At 36.8% G+C, this 19,535-nt stretch overlaps 1 protein-coding gene across 1 annotated transcript; it reads right to left on the bottom strand.

The window, feature by feature from the left end:
- Window positions 1-212: 212 nt before the first annotated feature.
- Window positions 213-17,784, bottom strand: LOC128217580 (uncharacterized). The gene is made up of 8 exons (XM_052924808.1): window positions 17,709-17,784; window positions 17,024-17,182; window positions 16,290-16,403; window positions 11,823-12,533; window positions 11,390-11,533; window positions 10,119-10,241; window positions 7,426-7,504; window positions 213-6,765 (listed from the first exon to the last, which is right to left on the bottom strand). The coding sequence occupies exons 2-8, from the start codon at window positions 17,096-17,098 to the stop codon at window positions 4,184-4,186; spliced, it is 3,828 nt and encodes a 1,275-aa protein (XP_052780768.1). The 5' UTR covers window positions 17,099-17,182; window positions 17,709-17,784; the 3' UTR covers window positions 213-4,183.
- Between the last annotated feature and the right edge of the window lie 1,751 nt (window positions 17,785-19,535).

The following is a 19,535-nucleotide window of genomic DNA, read 5'->3' as shown; positions in this document are numbered from 1 at the left end:
TTCAGGAAAAGATGTGCTAAGGAGAATGTTAACGATTAAATGTGATAAAAATTCCCACAAGTGCCTGAAAATTGGGTAGGAAATGTCGCCTCGACAGTGTAAAAGATTCTCTATTCACGTAGTTTTTGACCCTTTATGAAAACAAAATGTTGACCAAACAGGACAAACAACACAGCACACCAAAGAAAGCTAAATCAAAAGCAAACACATCCTGATGTTCAAAATGTATTAAGAAACTTCCATGATCAGCTCAAGAAATAATTAACCGGTATGATTACGTCATGACGAAGTTAACATATAATACTGTAATACACACATAATAATCAGTCATAAATGTAATCAAACCTTGATTTGCTGCTATGAAAGCATAATAGTTTGTCTTATTTTTTTCAAAGGAAAAGGAAACATGGATTTTTAAAGCTATAGAGTTATAGGCCTTACTTAGTGTGTGTCTATAGTCTCGGGTAACATGTGTACACAGTTTCATTTGAACGTCTTGAATGTTTTTTTAAAATATAGCCAAGGTTAAAGTTTTGGCACACCAAAAATGAAACAAGGCTATCATATTACCTTTTTTTAATCTTAAAAAACAACAAACCAGCTAATTACTTCTAAACGAGATGTACATGGCCCATGTTTACAAAAGGTCTTCAGTCTAAATCTGAACTTCACCAAAGCAAATTATTAAAATGCTAAAAAATATTTTCATATAAGCTTTTTTACAAAATATGCTGCAATAATTGTGAAATGTTTGAGTAAAAATATACACAACATTTTTTACTGCAATGTTTTGACAGAAACTGACAATAATTTAAGACTTTGGAAGTTTTTGTGGAGGCTGAATCAAACATGACATGAAACTGATCGTAAAAATAAACCTCCGTCATGGCTCAGAATACAAATAGGAGTCAAGTCAAAATATGGTTGAATATGAGGAACATGGTAGAGTAGTAGAATATGGGAACATGGTTACATACCCAAAAAATTAAAATTAAATATTAAGTTTTAAATTTTCTCAGCTTAAACTTATAATCCAAATAAACGAAATCATTTGTTAAGTGATATATTTTGAAATTGAAAATACAAAATAATTAACTGCATGTCTGATAGAATTTAAGTTAAAATGAATTTGTAACCAAGTCAGAGCACCGTGCTGCTCTGTTGTGTTAGGTTGTGTTTTATTTTCAATAAAAACAGGGGCAGAGTTATTGGCCTTCTACTACAGGAGTGTATTGTCTGTAGCAGCATGTGTACCAATCATGACATGCGTTTGTGTTATGTTCAACCTTTAATTTTGGCTTTGACAATAGCCTCAACTTTTTCTTTAATAAACAGAAAAGCTTTGTTACTGGAGAAATACGGACAATTTCATTGTGCTAAGACAAGGTATTTGGCAATATTTTGAACATACATAATAGATGAATACTCATTGAATTAGTTAAATGCACTTGATCTTACGACATTTACTTGTACAAGTAACAATCACAACAGGAATACATGCACCAACTGGTGACAGGGTGTGTAATGGGTTTTCTCTCTCTATGCTGTTCATCACATGCCCTGTGCATACTCAAAACATTCGCAGGAATTGAAATTTTTAATCAATATAGTCAAATAATTCATGAATAAAAGTGCAAATTTGTAATATTTAAAAACACATGAGATTGGAAATAAAACATTATTTAAAAATAAAATAAATGTACAGCCGTTTCGTCCACTTTTTGATTGGTTAACGCGCTACTTTGCATATTTTTTAATAAGTCCACTGGGCCCTGTTTTAAAGGATCTTTATTAAAAAAATAACAAACTTAAAATCTGTAGGAATGTCAATTCTATCTAACAATTAAAAAAAATTGTCTTGTAAATTAAGTTTTGAACTACAATGTTGAGTTGAGTTTTTACACATACATAGCAAAAAAGGCATTGTTTTTGTGATCAAAAGTTTCCCACTCTGCACATGGTCTCAATTTATATTGTTGCAAGGTATTTCAAATCCTTCAAGAGGTTCAAGAGATACTGAGCGGACAAGAAATGTAACCATATGACTTTTGTATGTGACTTTGAACAGAGCTGGTTGTTACATGCGCTCTGCACATTGTCATAGTATGGTGATCTTAGGACATGAAATATAGCCATATTATAGTCAAATGACTTTTAACCTCTAAGTGTGACCTTGACTCAAGCTGTTACATGGGCTCTGCACATTGTCACTGTATGGTGAACATTTGTGGCAAGTTATTTCAATTTACGACCGAGATGCTAATTGAAACAGGCCCCAGATTGTTATGTTATAAAATGGCACTGGCCTAAATTGTTGTTGTTTATACACCAACATGCACAGCAGTTCAAAACATTACCTTAACCAAACACAAAATGGTCGTGGCTTAATAGGCAACTTTAGTGTACCTTGTATTTCATGTACATTAAACATTGTATGAAAGTAGAATTCTGGCATAATTCATCTAGGCTCTCCTTTCAGCATGACTGCTTAATCGCTGAACTTACATATGATTCATTACTTAATATCTAAAATACTTATATTATTTACATAGTATTACAAGCATACAATTTCTGCAGACTTACTTGGCATAACATACAAAATGCCGGCAGTCATTCAGTGTAATATCGGTCTGATATAGGTTTATCTACACATGAAATGCCTAAAACCATTGCACATATCTACATTTAAAACACTATTTTCATCATACATACATATTCTACATGAAGTGTAAGCATAAATGGTTAATCTAAATATCACAGGAATGAGATTATAACAGAACACATCTTTGAACACAAAAATGATGAAAGTAGCTGAAACACATTGCTTTTGTAGGTATTGATAACATAATATATACAACCACAAATTCCAATCAAACTTCCATTTAATACAGTGAACAAACAGCATTCACTATAGCCAACCATGAAACTACATTTATATACATGGGAATTTAAACCTATCATTAGCGGGGATAGCAGTGCTAAGACATATATTTCTGATGAATGATATTATTGTTTGTAAGTGAACTTAACCTTGCCTCACCAACCAATGCAATTCAATCATAGCTTTTAATTATGCTTGCTAAAAAAACCCAAACTATCTTAAGTGTTGAAACTCACTGTTGAGGTGGTAAAAATTGACAGTTGACTTTGTAGAGAATCAAATTGCTCTAGTTCAAAAGTCTTTGATTGAATGGCTAAGATTATTTGCAGGCATTTCTCTTGTAAGCTAATTATTTATAACTTCTTTTACCAAATTACTCAACATTATTGAGTCATGTTTTGAAAAGAGAGTCAATGAAAAACAAAGAATTATGAATTATGTTGAAAAAAAATCTTCATTTTACTTCCTGCAGCATTAAATGCTTAACAATTTTTTAATTTGGACTTTTATGTTAATAAAAATCTTAATTTTACTTCCTGCAGCATTAAATGCTTGACAATTTCTTAATTTCTTCAATGATAAAGACTCTAAGTTTGTTTAGATATAATATCCTGAAGAGTAAAATATTGTGTACAGTTCATTAAAACTCAGGTGTTCAAACAGCTGATACCTGTCAATCATGAAATAAGCGTTTTAAGTATGAGGGATTCATGCCCAAAGCAGGGAAAAGGGGCGTAGACCCCTTTAAATTGTTTAAAATGTCAATTACATTCATTTTAAGGTACTTCTACTGTTTTAGATGCAGATTTTGATGCAACTGTCCAAGCAAAATGTATAATTGTTCAGTAGTCCAAAGTAAAATGCTCTCAATCCTCAACTTTAGAACCCCTGCTTAACAATAATGTAGGATATTGTCAATAACAATTTATTAATGTGACATGACACCATTTCTCTTTTTCAGCTTCCATAATGCAATTGATTTAGGCTACATCGGATTGCCAAAATGACAAAAATTCCCCACTTGCTTCGTAAAAAATTAGCAAATCTTGTTCCAAGGATGCTAAAATAGGATTGAATTAAATGCAAGGTGGTCAAAACAGCTACATTCAAAATGAATTGAATAATTTACAAATATCCACATTTAAACACTAAAATACACATTAAAATCTTCTAGTAATAACTTCGAAACCAATGTAAATAAGGCATAAATGTGTGCCGTAACTGTGATACCATCTACGTTCCAAGCAATCCAGTTTAAGCATTCATTTCTACACTTCCACAGCTGTTCACAAAACAGAGACATCACTTATTCTGCCAAGTGGGTGTATCATCCAAAGACAGGAGACTCTTCGAGCGAGTCCCAAGGACTAGTGATCGACATCTGGTCATCGGTGAGTCAGGCTTTGACACTTGGGTACCATCAAGTTTACATGCAAATGACTGGGTTCGTCTCAAGCCAGTGCCTGTCTCCAAGGACTTTCTAAGCGGACTGCTAGTTGGAGTGCTTTGTGAACTCAAACACAACCTTTTTGTTCTTGGACTTTCTCTTCCCTTATCAGCAATGTCAGATTCACGCTTTCGTTTTAATGACAAGATGGACTTGGCTTGTTTAATTGTGTCTGAAGCTCTTCTATCTTTCAGTGTTTCTGTACGTTTGACAGACACAAGGCTTTTTCTTATCCCTTCTTTATCAGTATTTATGTCAATGTTAACTTTTCTGTGGGGTAATGAAGTACCTGATATTTTTGTTTGCAGATCTTTTTTCAAATTATCAACCAATGTCGTCACCTTTTCAACCTTTTCCTGATTTCCTTTTGAGGAAAGAAGAGTGACAGTGAATTTTCTTTTACTTTCTTCTCTCTTCTCAGATTCAAAAAGTTTGTTAGTGCTTTCTTTTGAATTATCACTGACCATTCTGCTTGGACTTGAAGCAGATTTGCGTGGAGATGTCCTTGTTGGGATCAGTCCTACACTGTCTTTATTAACAACCAAGGTTTTACGCCCAGTCTGCTCCTTATTACCTGAACTGGACCGTAAACTCCAGGATTTTACTGCACTTGGTGAAACATGAGACTTGCTTTTATCTTCTTTTAAATCTGACTTAAATAAAAGCAATTGCAGTTTTTCATCTGCCTGCAGCGGAGTCTTAAATTCATCCAAAGAGCCAGGTATTGTCATGCTACCTGGTGTGGAGAAATACGGACTCTCGCTTGTTATAGAAACGGGAGATGGGAAAGCTGTTTCGTTACTCAGACCGGTAGTTATGGGGTCAATTTTCACACTTAATGGCTCTAAAAACTCCTTCCTTGTTCCTGAAAGTACAACCGGTGATTCTAGCAGTTTTCTGCCACTTGTGTGGAGATGGGATTTTTCTTTACACCCTGAGCAGCACCCTGAGTTGAGAGATTCATCTCCAGAAGAAATGGATACTACTGATGCAGAATCGTCCTGCGGAGACCTTTGAACAGAGGACCAGCTAAACTTCTTGTCACTATGAATACTGGAGGGATTTGTTAGAACAGCTCTAAGTGTCTTGTAACTTTCTGAGCCTACCTTGTTTCCACTTTTTGTTTCTTCACTTGCAATTATTTTCTTAAAATCAGCACTATTTTCTTGCTTAACTTGTACCTGGCCCTCTGCAGGACCAGAAATATCTTCCATAACAACTGTCGCTTTAACAACAGACATCTCATACAGAAGGCTCCTGTACAAGGTCAGCTTCTGTTTCGACACTTCTGCCTCAAGCTCCTCCGACACACAGTTAGTCAGGGAAAGAGCACTAGCAGATTTCTGGCTTGACTTCTTTTTCAGGCCCAATAGTTTATCTATGTTTGGGGCAAGTAGACAGGGTCCTGAAGGGAATTCACAATCAGAAGTGCTGAATTCCTCATCCAGAGAACATCCACCAACTTTAAGACCTTTGAATTTCCCTTTCAACGCCCTATCTAGCTTTCTTCTTGACATCCATCTCAGGAAAGCTTTTCTTGACAGCTTTGGCAACTTGACTCGAACATTTTTCATTTTCTTTAACAGCTGGTAACTCTTAAGACTAATTCCGTAGTTCACTTTTGTAAAAAACTCCTTCCTCTGTAGTTTTGTGAACTTGTATGTATGATTCTGCTTATGAAGATTAGCCTTCTGTCGAGGTTTATAAACCATGAGATACGCCAAAGCCTTTTTTCTAAGTTTTTCCTGAAAGGCGTTTTTCACTGGAGTCCTACAAAATGAGTCTGAATCTGAGACAATAGAAAGTGTTGATGTGACATGAACATGATTCTTCACTCTTTGTCCTAGCGGTGACGTTAGGGGGATATTTAAGAGATTTAACTGTGGAGGTTTTGATTGCTGAGTTTCCACCTCTTTATCACTGTTTTGCTCATCATCGTCAGAGTCTTCACTGGAGCCTAAATCAACAATGTTAGTGTTATCTTTGTCAACTGAAAAGGAATAGGACAACCTTTTCCTAGCTGAGCCAGATTCGTCCTTTGATAACTGAGACATAAGGGTTGTTGGAGAATTCAGATGGACAGGGGACAGAGGTTTAGTCTCCACCCCGTCCAGTTCAATGTCACAGTCTATTTCTGCACTTGGCCTCCGCTTCATGTACGCAGCTGCGTCGGTTTTGCAAATCAAGTTTATAGCCGGTAAAAATTTCTCTTTTGGAAGATTTGACCACTTCTGTTCTGGAATATCCTGTGATTTCTTGGGGTTGATCAGATTTTCATCAAATCTGGAGAAAGCGGCTTGTTCTGATCGGAAGCCACACAGTTCAGGAGGCCTCATTGGACACTGTCGCTGGTGATTGTGCATACGGTCCTTCTGAATAAACTCCTTCTCACAGAAGTAGCAGATGTAGATCTCGGCCGAGTAGGGCAGGAACAGATCTGGTAAAATACAACAAGATCATAATTAAAGAGTTAAGTAATAGCATCCTGAAGATAACACCAACACAAATTGTTCTTTTCTTCACTCAAAAAGGGTATAACTTGACAATTATGAAAGCAAAGTTTATGGCAGGCCTTTTCATACCCATTTTGGGAAAAAAGACTCGAGACACTTTCGGAAAATTTGCGTTGCAAAATATGCCATATTGAGAAAAAATCATCCCTTTACAAAATAAATTGGGAAATTTTACAGTTAAAAGAACATTTTACAGTTAAAAGAACAAGCTTTTTTTTTTCCTGCAAATGAGAAAATGATAAAAAATATTAGTCTTGTTTCCCTTGCAAAAGACATGAAATGGCTGAAATACCAATCCTTTGGGTGTAAATATCTATTGCAATAAATTTATTTATTTATTGCAATAAATCATGACAGTTCATTTTACTGATCAATAAAACTCCAAACTTTACATCACACAATTCATTAGGATGTTAGATGAACAATTGCAGGTAAAAAGACTATATATTTATTTTTTCTTACTTTTGATAGGTTTTTTTTTTCTCCAGATTGGGAAAAATATCTTTAATATATTTTGCTAGGGGAGTGGATGTGTATGTCCATTGCTATATCTGTGCATTTTGAAATTTTGCTGCATCACTTACCTTTCGGTATGACCATGTTTATTTTGACAGGGGTGGAAGGGTAGGACCCAGTGTTCACCATGTCCTCATCGTCACACCACTGAAAAACGTTCATGTTCAATTTATCAACTCGGCTTAAATAAGTACCAACAAAATGAAAATAAAAGTACAATCGTTATATAGCATAAAAGAAATTGACATGAGATTAAATCAGATAGACTGCTCTCCATATTGACCTACTTGGTTTAAAAAAAATACTGAATCCAAGTTGTCCAGGGTAATCATGTGACATCCCTCCAACATTTACAAATTATGAATATCTATATCAGAGTTAAAAATCAAATTGTGTTCCTATTTATTTAATTTTCACAAAGTTACAAGACCATTTCCAACAATTAATACTACGCATAGCAAAAGAAGTTGCAAATCAACACCAGGTTTCTAAGCAACATAGCACCTTATTCAAAAGCTTTGAATGGATAAATACTTTATGACACAACCAAAGTAGAGTGAGAGTTGGTATTGGTGTCTGCCTCTCACCCACCAAGGTAACATGCTCATGGCTCTCAAAAAGGACACAATTACTGGTTTCCCCAGGAAATAGACCCAAAGCTAAAATCAATTAGCATTAACTTAACCACAAAATGATGATTATTTGTAAGCAAATATGTACAAAATCTTACCTGAAAACTTATCCTTATGACAACAATACATTATTGATACACACACAAATTAAATTCACAGCATTGTGTATTCATATTAAATTTCCTCCTTGTGCTTTGTGCAATTGTTCATCAACCAGGAAGAATCAAATGTTACCCTCTTACATGTCCAGATAAAAGTTTTGGGATGTCTTTTGTAGCTTTTTATGATATCCTTTCATATAATAAATATCTTAGATTTAATTGGTTTAAAAATATTTTATTTCATTAAAAGGTTCAAATGACAACTTAATACAAATATTTGTATAGGTGTTTGATTGAAAGCTAAAAGCTTAAGACCATCTTTTTTGGGGGTGTTAATTGCTTTTATAAGGTCTTTATTTACTTAGGCACTGTCCAGATCTAGGCACTACAAAAATAATTTGTAAGTAAATAAGGCAAAAAAAACAATAACCATGGTTTCATCCTTTTCAGAAACAGGTAGAGTAGGCAGGCTTTTTATATTTTTCATTTATTTGTTTTATTAGGCTTTATGTAAGAACGTTGTTCTCATCATTGGAGAACGGTGTTGTCATCATTGGAGAATGGTGATGGTGTTGTCATCATTGGAGAATAGTGTTGTCATCACTGGAGAATGGTGTTGTCATCATTGGAGAATGGTGTTGTCATCATTGGAGGACGGTGTTGTCATCATTCGAGGAAGGTGTTGTCATCATTGGAGAACGATGTTGTCATCATTTGAGGATGGTGTTGTCATCATTGGAGAACGGTGTTGTCATCATTGGAGGATGGTGTTGTCATCATTGGAGAATGGTGTTGTCATCATTGGAGGATGGTGTTGTCATCATTGGAGGATGGTGTTGTCATCATTGGAGGATGGTGCTGTCATCATTGGAGAATGGTGTTGTCATCATTGGAGAATGGTGTTGTCATCATTGGAGAATGGTGTTGTCATCATTGGAGGATGGTGTTGTCATCATTGGAGAATGGTGTTGTCATCATTGGAGAATGGTGTTGTCATCATTGGAGAATGGTGTTGTCATCATTGGAGAACGGTGTTGTCATCTTTGGAGGACGGTGTTGTCATCATTGGAGAACGGTGTTGTCATCATTGGAGGATGGTGTTGTCATCTTTGGAGGACGGTGTTGTCATCATTGGAGGACGGTGTTGTCATCATCGGAGGACGGTGTTGTCATCATTGGAGGACGGTGTTGTCATCATTGGAGGACGGTGTTGTCATCATTGGAGAATGGTGTTGTCATCATTGGAGAACGGTGTTGTCATCATTGAGGACGGTGTTGTCATCATTGGAGAACGGTGTTGTCTTCATTGGAGAATCGTGTTGTCATCATTGGAGGACGGTGTTGTCATCATTGGAGGACGGTGTTGTCGTCATTGGAGAATGGTGTTGTCATCATTGGAGAATGGTGTTGTCGTCATTCGAGGATGGTGTTGTCGTCATTGGAGAATGGTGTTGTCATCATTGGAGAATGGTGTTGTCATCATTGGAGAATGGTGTTGTCATCATTGGAGAATGGATTGGAAGATGGTGTTGTCATCATTGGAGAATGGTGTTGTCATCATTGGAGAATGGTGTTGTCATCATTGGAGAACGGTGTTGTCATCATTGGAGAACGGTGTTGTCATCATTGGAGAATGGTGTTGTCATCATTGGAGGACGGTGTTGTCATCATTGGAGGATGGTGTTGTCATCATTGGATTATGGTGATGTCATCACTGGAGAATGGTGTTGTCATCATTGGAGAACGGTGTTGTCATCATTGGAGAATGGTGTTGTCGTCATTGGAGAATGGTGTTTAAGTAGTAAAAAGCTTTAAAGAATTAAAAACACACACTAAAAAAAATACATTTTAGTAAATATTTCCAGCTGACTATGAGTAGGGTCAGCGCCTATTTCGTAGAAAGGGTCGGCTGATCTGAACCAAATGTTTGTTTTTTAGACCTTAGCCTCTGCTTTTATCTATGTGATGCCTTTTAATTAAATACCGCAGTATCAACATTGTTCAACCTTGAAGAAAATTATCACTTACTTCATCGGTTGACATTCTGGCCTGCTGAATTCTGGGGTCGCCGCTAGCGTAGAGAAAGTTTTCCTGGCCTAGGTAACGATAACAATTCATCACGACCATCTTCAGGTGATCCGCCCAGTAGGACTGTAATGATGTGAAGTGTTGGCATAGGAGTTGATGATATGATTAGCTATAAGAACAGAACTTTATAGTTTATAGTTTAACAATTTAGGCCAAACAAAAAACACCTTTTCAGTTTCTCAGGCACTGCCAAATTCATTTTCTGTACCCTGCTTCATATCTTTATCCACACAATCAGTTCTGACTCCCTTTTAATGAATGTTTTTAAGAAATTATTTTGAACTTCAGTTTTGAAACAAAATGCCGCACTCCCACGCAACCTTTTATTAAAGGAATGCCAAAGAAACTAATGATTATTTATTCTTTTTCATATAATATATTAATAATAAATTACTGCTATCATATATTTTTTACAAAATGCTTCAGCAAAAATGTTCTGTTTTTCTCTGAATGACTAGGCCTTTTTCTGACCATCTCATGGTCTGAATCAATGCATTCCCAATGCCAAATATGAATATTTTTTCCCAATTTCAAGAAAATTATCCCAAATGAGATGAAATCACTGTCACAAAAATCCCTGGCTTCACAACTATTAAACACCTTGCATGTTATTGCAGAGTTTTTGCACTGGAAATGTTTTGGAACATTTGATCAGATCATTTACACTTATAAATGTATTTATCAACACTTGGACGACATTCATGGTTAAATACACTAAAAAACAGAATATTATTGCCCAGATATTGCCTTTTGTTGATGATTGTTATTCCCAATATTGCCAGTTTCTAACATGACTCAAACAATCTAAGGGACTTTATCCCAAAACTGACAAAAAAGGTCTGAGATTTTCCCCATAATCAGTAAATTTTACGACCGAATTTTCCCCACTTTGTCTAGTCTATCTTCCAAAATGGACAGAAAAGCCCTGGTGACAATAAAGCTGTATATCCAAACATAATAAACTTCGAACCTACATCATCTTCATATTGAGTGCACTATCCAAATTATTGTTTTGTGCTTTAATAAAGTAGGTTTTATCAAAACATATTGATTATTCAATGTTTGAATGACAAGTTTATCCGGGATGGTAGCATTCTCCAAGAACGTTTTTTTTATGTAAATAAATAAACATCTTCAAGCCACCACTCGAGCTCTGTTGACCTTTAACTGTTGAAAACATTGAAACACCAACAATCCTGTACCAGTCCTACCTTAGAGAACCAGTCTGAGTAACTGTTAACCCAGGGAACGTCCTCTGGCCACCACTCTGGCTTTGCAGACCTTCGACTGTGGAAAACTGTAGCCCGACCAGTCACAAGCTTCAACAATCGTGGGATGAACTCCTTCAATTCTGACTATTAAAAAAAATTCAAGGCATTATATACACATTCTCATTTTGACTTATGCTTACACCATGAGAGTAAATTCCAAATGTTTTTGTTGTTTTTTTGTACCAATTCAAATGAAATTGATCAGTGATATGATTATTTTACCATTTGAAATCTGTTGTGCATTCAACATGAATTACAAGTAGGTGTAAAATGTAACCTGAAGACGTTTGAGACATAAGAGAAATCCAGTGATATATACATCTTAAGTTATGCACTTTGAAGGCAAGAATCTGTTCAAAAAATTATAGCCAACCTTTGACATTGAATCCAGAGTGACTTTAGGCAGAACAACTTTCTTTGTTTCAGGACTTTCAGCCTTTGCTGGGGTCAGCACCTTTTCCCCTGATTCTATTTCTTGATCCTTTTGGACCGTTTTAAGATCCGGAGCTGACCGAACCTTTCTTATCATAGAGGAGAAATGCTCTGATGTCTTGCATGCTGCTGGCTTCAATACTGTACTGGGTTTATAGTTGGTGTTTGTTGCCACTGGATTACATCTTGCTTGTCCATGTTCTGTATCTTTAGCTTGTGAAAATGGGGTGCCATCACCACTTTTTACAGTGAACGTTACATCAGACTTGGACACTGATTTAGGAAGAGTTGCCGGAGAAACAGATTTTAGTTTTTCTGCTTTGGAGCCAGATTTTTGTACTTTGACTGCTTCACTCATCTTCATTGTACTGCTTTTACTGGGCAGTTGAGAGAACTTAGGTTTAGACAGATTTTCCTTAGATTTAGGTATTTCTGTTGATGAAACATTTCCTTTCTTTTGCCCAGGGGCTTTCTTTGAATCAGATTTTAAATCTTCATCTTTCTTATGTGGTGCTGGAAAGAACAACTTCATACTACCTGTGTCATTTTTGTCTGTTTTTGTGTTTTCTTTCTGGGGTCCAAAACTGACTTCCAATCTTTTTTTTGATGATGAAGTCCTAGATCTCGGTCTTTGGTTTGTATTCAATGCTTCCTGGAAGCCAATAGAAAATCATGACAAGTGACAAGACAAGACAAGCTGATGCCAATGTCTTTTTTTCTGGTCAATGAAGGGGGCACAGCTAAACAATATTACAAACATATATTGTCACTAGTGATATGAGTACATGTCTTGGACTGCCTTTAAATTATGGCTTTGCTCAAATTTTGCACATCTATAAGAAGGCTATAAATCACAATATCTAGGTTTTTACTCTGCAAAAAAATGACCAAATAGGCAACATTCTTTTCCAGTATATACACATACCTTAATATATAAAATAATATCTAACCAAGCAGAATAATCATTTGTGGAAAATAGGGTGACAAACGTTCAAAATTCATGCTGGCAAGTGAATGTTCAATTGTACTTTGAATGATTGCTCCAACTTCAGTGTAAGAATTCAGCTTGCTGCTACAGTCATTTCAATAAGACATCTGAACTGACACGCATGAGTACTGGTTAATGAGCAGTATATGGTGGAACGCTATATCTGGTGGAAAGCGGTAGTCTGTTTATCATCTTATTCATAGCAGTTGAAAGTGGTTCTTTGAAATCAAATGCTCATGAAAGGGAATCAGGTAAAATTTATGAACGGTGTCTAAAATTGTGTCTGTAATAAAATCTGCAAATTACCACGTGGGCTTAGTCATGTGAGTTTAACTGCACATATAAAATGATCTATGTATTGCTATCGGTTTTTACTAAAAAAGGTTTTATCCATATTATATAATTCTGTATGTCAATAATAACAAGAGATGTTTGTCAAACATTATCCCCCCCCCCCTGAGCGCCATGTTGTCAGGATTATATGGACAATTGAATGAAATATGCATGGACCGAAATGACAGCTGATTTGTTGCCGTTAAGGCAGTAACGGCAGTTTTAAGATTATGACCATTAAAGTGTGAGGATAGAGTGTGTTATGACCATGACCTTTGACTATATGAACTCAAAAGCCAGTCATCAGCTGGTCACCAGAAACCTAAATGTCAAGTTCGAGGGCCATGGGTGCAGGCATTGTCAAGTTATCACACAGACAAGTTTTTTTCTTTCAAGGTCACTGTGACCTTGACCTTTGACCCAATGACCCCTTAAATCATAAGGGGTCATCTACAAGTCAGATGCAACTCCAAGTCAAGTTTGAAGGCCATGGGTTCAGGCATTGTTGAGTTATCACTCGGACAACCTTTTACCATTCAAAATCACTGTGACCTTGACCTTTGGCTCTATGAATCCTAAAATCAATAAGGGTGATCTACTGGTCAGGCTTAACATCCATGTCAAGTTAAATGATCATAGGTTCAGGCATTGTTGAGATATCAGTGGGAGAAGATTTGTTAACTTTTTTGCGTTAAAGGTTACTGTGATATTGACCTTGGTCTGATGAGTCGATAGGGGTCATCTACTGGGCAGGCCCAACCTTCATGTCATGTTTGATGACCATAGGTCCAGGAATTGTCAAGTTCACTTTCAAGGTCACTGTGACCTTGACCTTTGACCCCTAAAATCAATAGGGGTCATCTACTGGTCAGGCCCAACCTCCATGTCAAGTTTGAGGGCCATGGGTGCAGGCATTGTTGAATTATCACTCGGACCTTTTATCATTCAAGGTCACTGTGACCTTGACCTTTGGCCCAATGACCCCTACAATCAATAGGGACCATCTTCTGGCCAGGCCCAACCTCCAAGTCAAGTTTGAGGGTCATGGGTGCAGGCATTGTTGAGTTATCACTCGGACAACCTTTTATCATTCCAGGTCACTGTGACCTTGACCTTTAGCCCAATGACCCCTAAAATCAATAGGGACCATCTTCTGGCCAGGCCCAACCTCCAAGTCAAGTTTGAGGGCCATGGGTGCAGGCATTGTAGAGTTATCACTAGCACAACCTTTTACCATTCCAGGTCACTGTGACCTTGACCTTTGGCCAAATGACCCCCAAAAACCATAGGGGTCATCTCCTGGTCAGGCCAATTCTGACCCCCAGATGACCCCCAAAAACAAAAGGGGTCATGTACTGGTCAGGCCCAATTCCAGGTCAAGTTTGAGGGCCATGGGTGCAGGCATTGTCAAGTTACCACACGGAAAACCTTTAACCATTCAAGGTGACTGTGACCTTAACCTTTGCCCCAATGACCCCCAAAAACAATAGGGGTCTTCTACTGGTCAGGCCCAACCTCCAATTCAATTATGAGGGCCATGGGTGCAGGCATTGTCGAATTATCACTCGGACAACCTTTTATCATTCAAGGTCACTGTGACCTTGACCTTTGGCCCAATGACCCCCAAAAACAATAGGGGTCAACCTTTTACCATTCAGGGTCACTGTGAACTTGACCTTTGACCCGATGAGCCCCAAAAACAATAGGGGTCAGCTACTGGTTAGCCCCAACCTCCAAGTCAAGTTTGAGGGCCATGGGTGCAGGCATTGTCAAGTTATCACTCGGACGACCTTTTACCATTCAAGGTCACTGTGACCTTGACCTTTGGCCTGATGACCCCCCAAAACAATAGGGGTCATATACTGGTCAGGCCCAACCTCCATGTCAAGTTTGAGGGCCATGGGCGCAGGCATTGTTGAGTTATCACTCGGACAAGCTTTAAAATTATTTTACCATTAAAGATCACTGTGACCTTGACCTTTGACCCGATGACCCCCAAAATCAACAGGGGTCATCTACTGGTCAGGCCCAACCTTCATGTTTGATTCAAGTTTGATGACCATACGTCCAGGAGTTGTTGAGTTATCACTCGGACAAGCTTTGGTCTAGCGACGGACCGACATGCCTGTGCAAAGCAATATACCTCTCTTCTTCGAAGAAGGGGCATAATAATGTGACAAAACTCCAGGACTGGTATATTGTTAAACCACTTGATTGGAAAAATGAATAACAGCAATACCTATGTCCATATGCTGAATGAAAGACTTAACCTTGATTTTTATTGATGATTTTGTTTGGCAAAATTTTGCTTGAAATTGGCCTTCATGTGGTCTGTTCTTCCTCAGTCAAGCTGTACAATTTTCGTCTAAATACACTATAATCATTATACCTTTACAATAAATGGGCAGATTTCAGGATAACAGTCAGATAAGATTGACACAAAAGTATCTAATGTGTGTAAGAAATGCCAAGTACAGCGTCCCTCTTAGCATACATTGGGCTCCCTTAGGCACTTTAAAGTGGCAAGAGCTTCACGACATAAATATTTATAATCATATGACCGTGACCCTTAGCTTCAGTTAGTGTAAGTATTATTTCTGTATATACCTGTTCTAATGAAAAAATCTTCTTAAACCTGTCAAATAATGCCTGGCACTGCTCCCACATCAGTAAGTGGTTGGATTAAAGAAATCAACAATCCTTGCTGTATATAATCCAGAAATAAATCAACTTCAAATGACATGAATCAACAACAGTATCAACTTACCAGTGCAGGGCTTGCAGGCTTATGCTAATTCTGACCAGTTTGCTCCCGATTTTTAAGTACAATTTGGTCGAATGCCTTATTTTCTTTTCTTAAAAACAGACAAGCATATTTAATACCAACAACTTTAGCATATATGTAACATGTGCACTCAGTGATTGAAATTAGCAGAAGCCCTGCATTGGCTGGTTAAATGCTTTTTGGGATTTCTTAATTTCTGAAATTTATATAGAAGTGCTTGTTGGTTTATTTTATATCAAGCACTAGTGTTACAGTTCAACCTTGTTCCTCCAAATGTCTTAGAATGAATCCTATGAACCCACCTTTGGGTGAAGGCATTTTCGTTCCAGACAAGACACTTTTCTCAATCCAGGTCCCCCGAATATTGGCATGTCCACGCAGCCCTTACATTTCCCACAGTTTTCCTTGACACAATTCTGTAATGGAGGATGACAGAAATGTATTAGTTTATGGTTAGACAATTCACTTATATTACTTATAATCTGCTGCCTTTATGCACCAGTAAATTGGCTTGAACGAAAGTCAAAGTCCCTGCTATTCCCCGGACCTGGGTGGGCCGTGGTTACAATTCACTGGTGCATTAAAAGCCCGAAAACAAATTTTATGTCATAACTAGAAGTTAACTTCATTTGTTTAACTTATTCAAAACCATAAAAAACAACAATACGTTTGAATGTTTCGGACAGAAAAAGAGCTGAAGTTTAATAATATTAAAACAACCCATTCATATATATATATGCAAATATTTAAATCAACGAATCAAGAAGGTATCTTGAAAAAATAGTCTTAGGCTTAATTTCTAATACGTACTCTTTCAAATTAGTTGGTTGTAATTGATCAGCATGAATATTGTTGATAAAAACAAGCCATTTTTTATTCAGCATACATACTAAGTCATTTCAATTTGACTTGAATGATAACTTTTTATGACCAGGAAATAATTCACTTTTGTTTTCATCTTAACACTTCTGGAAGAATTTAGAGCCTTCAAGGTTTAATCCAACCAATTCTAACTTTGAGACCAAGCTTTTATTACCCGACATATCCCACATTTCAGACGTCTTATTGATGCCGATGGCTTCCTCTTTCTTTTTGTATCTTGTTTTCCCATTTTTACAGGTAAGGAATTACGAGGAATGACTAATCAGTCCTTGTTGAAAACAGTGCCTTGAGGTTCATGGTTCATCAATACCATCTGTAAATTTCCAACACAAATTATCAGTTATATTTTCTATAATATATTTTTTAATATTATTGGTATTTATTAAAAGACATATCCACAAGTTATATTATATCATGTTTATCAAATGATCGATTATCTGTTTACCTTTAGAGTGGGTTTAACATTAAAATAAATAATATTCGAGTTAACATGTAGACTATTGATGTTTAGAATAATTGGGTTAAAATTATGTTTGTTATTAATATTTATTGACAGAAAACAAAACATATTAGTTGTGTAATATCTCAGATTTTCAACACTTTCAAAGTTATACGTATATATAAATAAACACAGCGCATATTTATCGGAAATCGCACATCGGTTTATCAATTTTTGACAGCGGCTGCAGCGGCCCCCGATGGCGACGATCATCGGGCCACTGCATTTGTTCAATAATACACAAAAATAGGTCAAAATTAAAGATGGTGAAAACTTATTCAAAGCTTCGTGTTTATGTGTGTGAGTTAACGTTATAATAACAGTTTGTGTTCAAACTTACAAGTTTCAAGCATTGATTTCTGTGCCGTTCGTAGTTACGCAAAATGGCGGACTTTTGACCGAAGCTAACATCCGGGCACTTGAAGTCCTCTAACAAAGACCTTCGCTGGCTACAATAATAAACGTGTTGAGTGATAGAAACCCGAAATGCTATAAAACAAAGACAGGCACAAACATTTATGTTAAGCTGTGTGAATAATATGAAATGCACTTCCTCGTTTAGAAATTATCTTAAAAGATCACACAAATTTATACTATTATTATTAAACAAATGGAACATTTTTAAAGAAGGACCAGGTAATACCTTGGGCAACATTCAGTGACTGTGGCCAATGGTGTTGACGTTGATAATGTCATTTCCATGTCATTTGATATCTCAAAATTTCGCTAAAGAACAAGGAAATTTGTAGTTTAAATATGTACATACTCAAGCGTTACTGTGTCATCGGCAATTCTCATTCGAAATAAATTAAGCTTCATTGGCCCGTTGAAAACAAGCCCGCACAGATTTAATAAAATCAGGGTAAGAGGGTAGGGTACACTTATTTTGAATCTGCAACGGTAACGTATTTCGAATCTGCAGAGGTTAAACTGAGGGTTAAAATTTAGGATTTTGTAACTTTTTTCGCCTGGTAATTAAGAAGTACAAATTACTGATGATATATTTCCAAAAAATGACTGACGCGCATTCGGCTCTACAATTTCCATATTTCTCTCAGCTTTCCAGTTTTTTAAGCTGTTTATAGGTATCGAAATAAAAAAAGTCATGGAATGAAACCTTCGACCAGTCCAGGTACAAGAATCTGTTTTTAAAACTGCACCCTCACAGATATAACTGTACAGTCCGCTGTAGGCGGCGGATAAGTGTAACGTTCCGCTGTATACGTAGGCGGCGGATGTGCGTTTATAGTATTTCATTCCGTTACAGACGGAAGTACGTTCATAGTACGTATCGGTTAACTTGGTTGGTATTATGTGTAACGGTCCGCTGTATGCGGCGGATGTGCGTTCATAGTCTATATTTCTATGCACTTGCTAGAAAACTCAGCTGTCCTGTGAGGCATAGTAAGTTGGAACTTCAACAATCTTTAAAGCTCTGCTTTCCTGATGGTTGAAGTGTAACGGTCCCCTGTAAGCGGCAGAGGTCCACAGCGGCGGAGGTGCCTTCATAATAATATTCCGTATAAAACGGAAGTACGCTCATACTGGATGTAAACTTGGTTATTGGTAATATGCAAATTAGGAAATCCCGGGCTATGTGAGAAAAGAGAAGTTAGTGTATATAAAGATCAGTGGACACCTTCAGAGTCGAGTATGCTTTTCCCAGAAGGGATCTATTGGTTACCGTTTGTTTCAATACGACAGAAAGCTCGTTACATATGCAAATTAGCACAGCCTGGGGTCTATGTAGATTGAGAATTTACTGTTTATACAGACCAGCGATCATGGTCGAGCATGCTTTTCTCTGAAGGGATCTGTTGGCCTTGTTTGACGTTGCACGTTACATAACGTTTTCACAATTTGTTATATTTTTTTTCTCGGAAAGAGCAAATATTTGCATAAATATCTGGAACCAACGATAAAATATTGCTGACAAAAGATCATATTGCAGCTTTTCATACTTCCGTTCGAAAATTTATGTTTTATGGCTTAAACCGTTACTCATGGGTGAAGAAAAATGCATAAACAATCATTTTTCTAAACTTAATTTAAAAATCTGCGATCTAATTTTTTGTCAGCAGTCTTAACATTGATCTTATGTCATTGGTTTGCAGATATTTACGCAAAAATTGCTCTTTCCAAGACAAAAAAGTTGTAAAATCAGTGG

This window comes from Mya arenaria, chromosome 14 (genome assembly GCF_026914265.1).
Source record: "Mya arenaria isolate MELC-2E11 chromosome 14, ASM2691426v1".
Lineage (NCBI taxonomy): Eukaryota > Metazoa > Mollusca > Bivalvia > Myida > Myidae > Mya > Mya arenaria.
The sequence above is the reverse complement of the archived record's forward strand: the minus strand, read 5'-3'. Positions and strand labels throughout refer to the sequence as shown.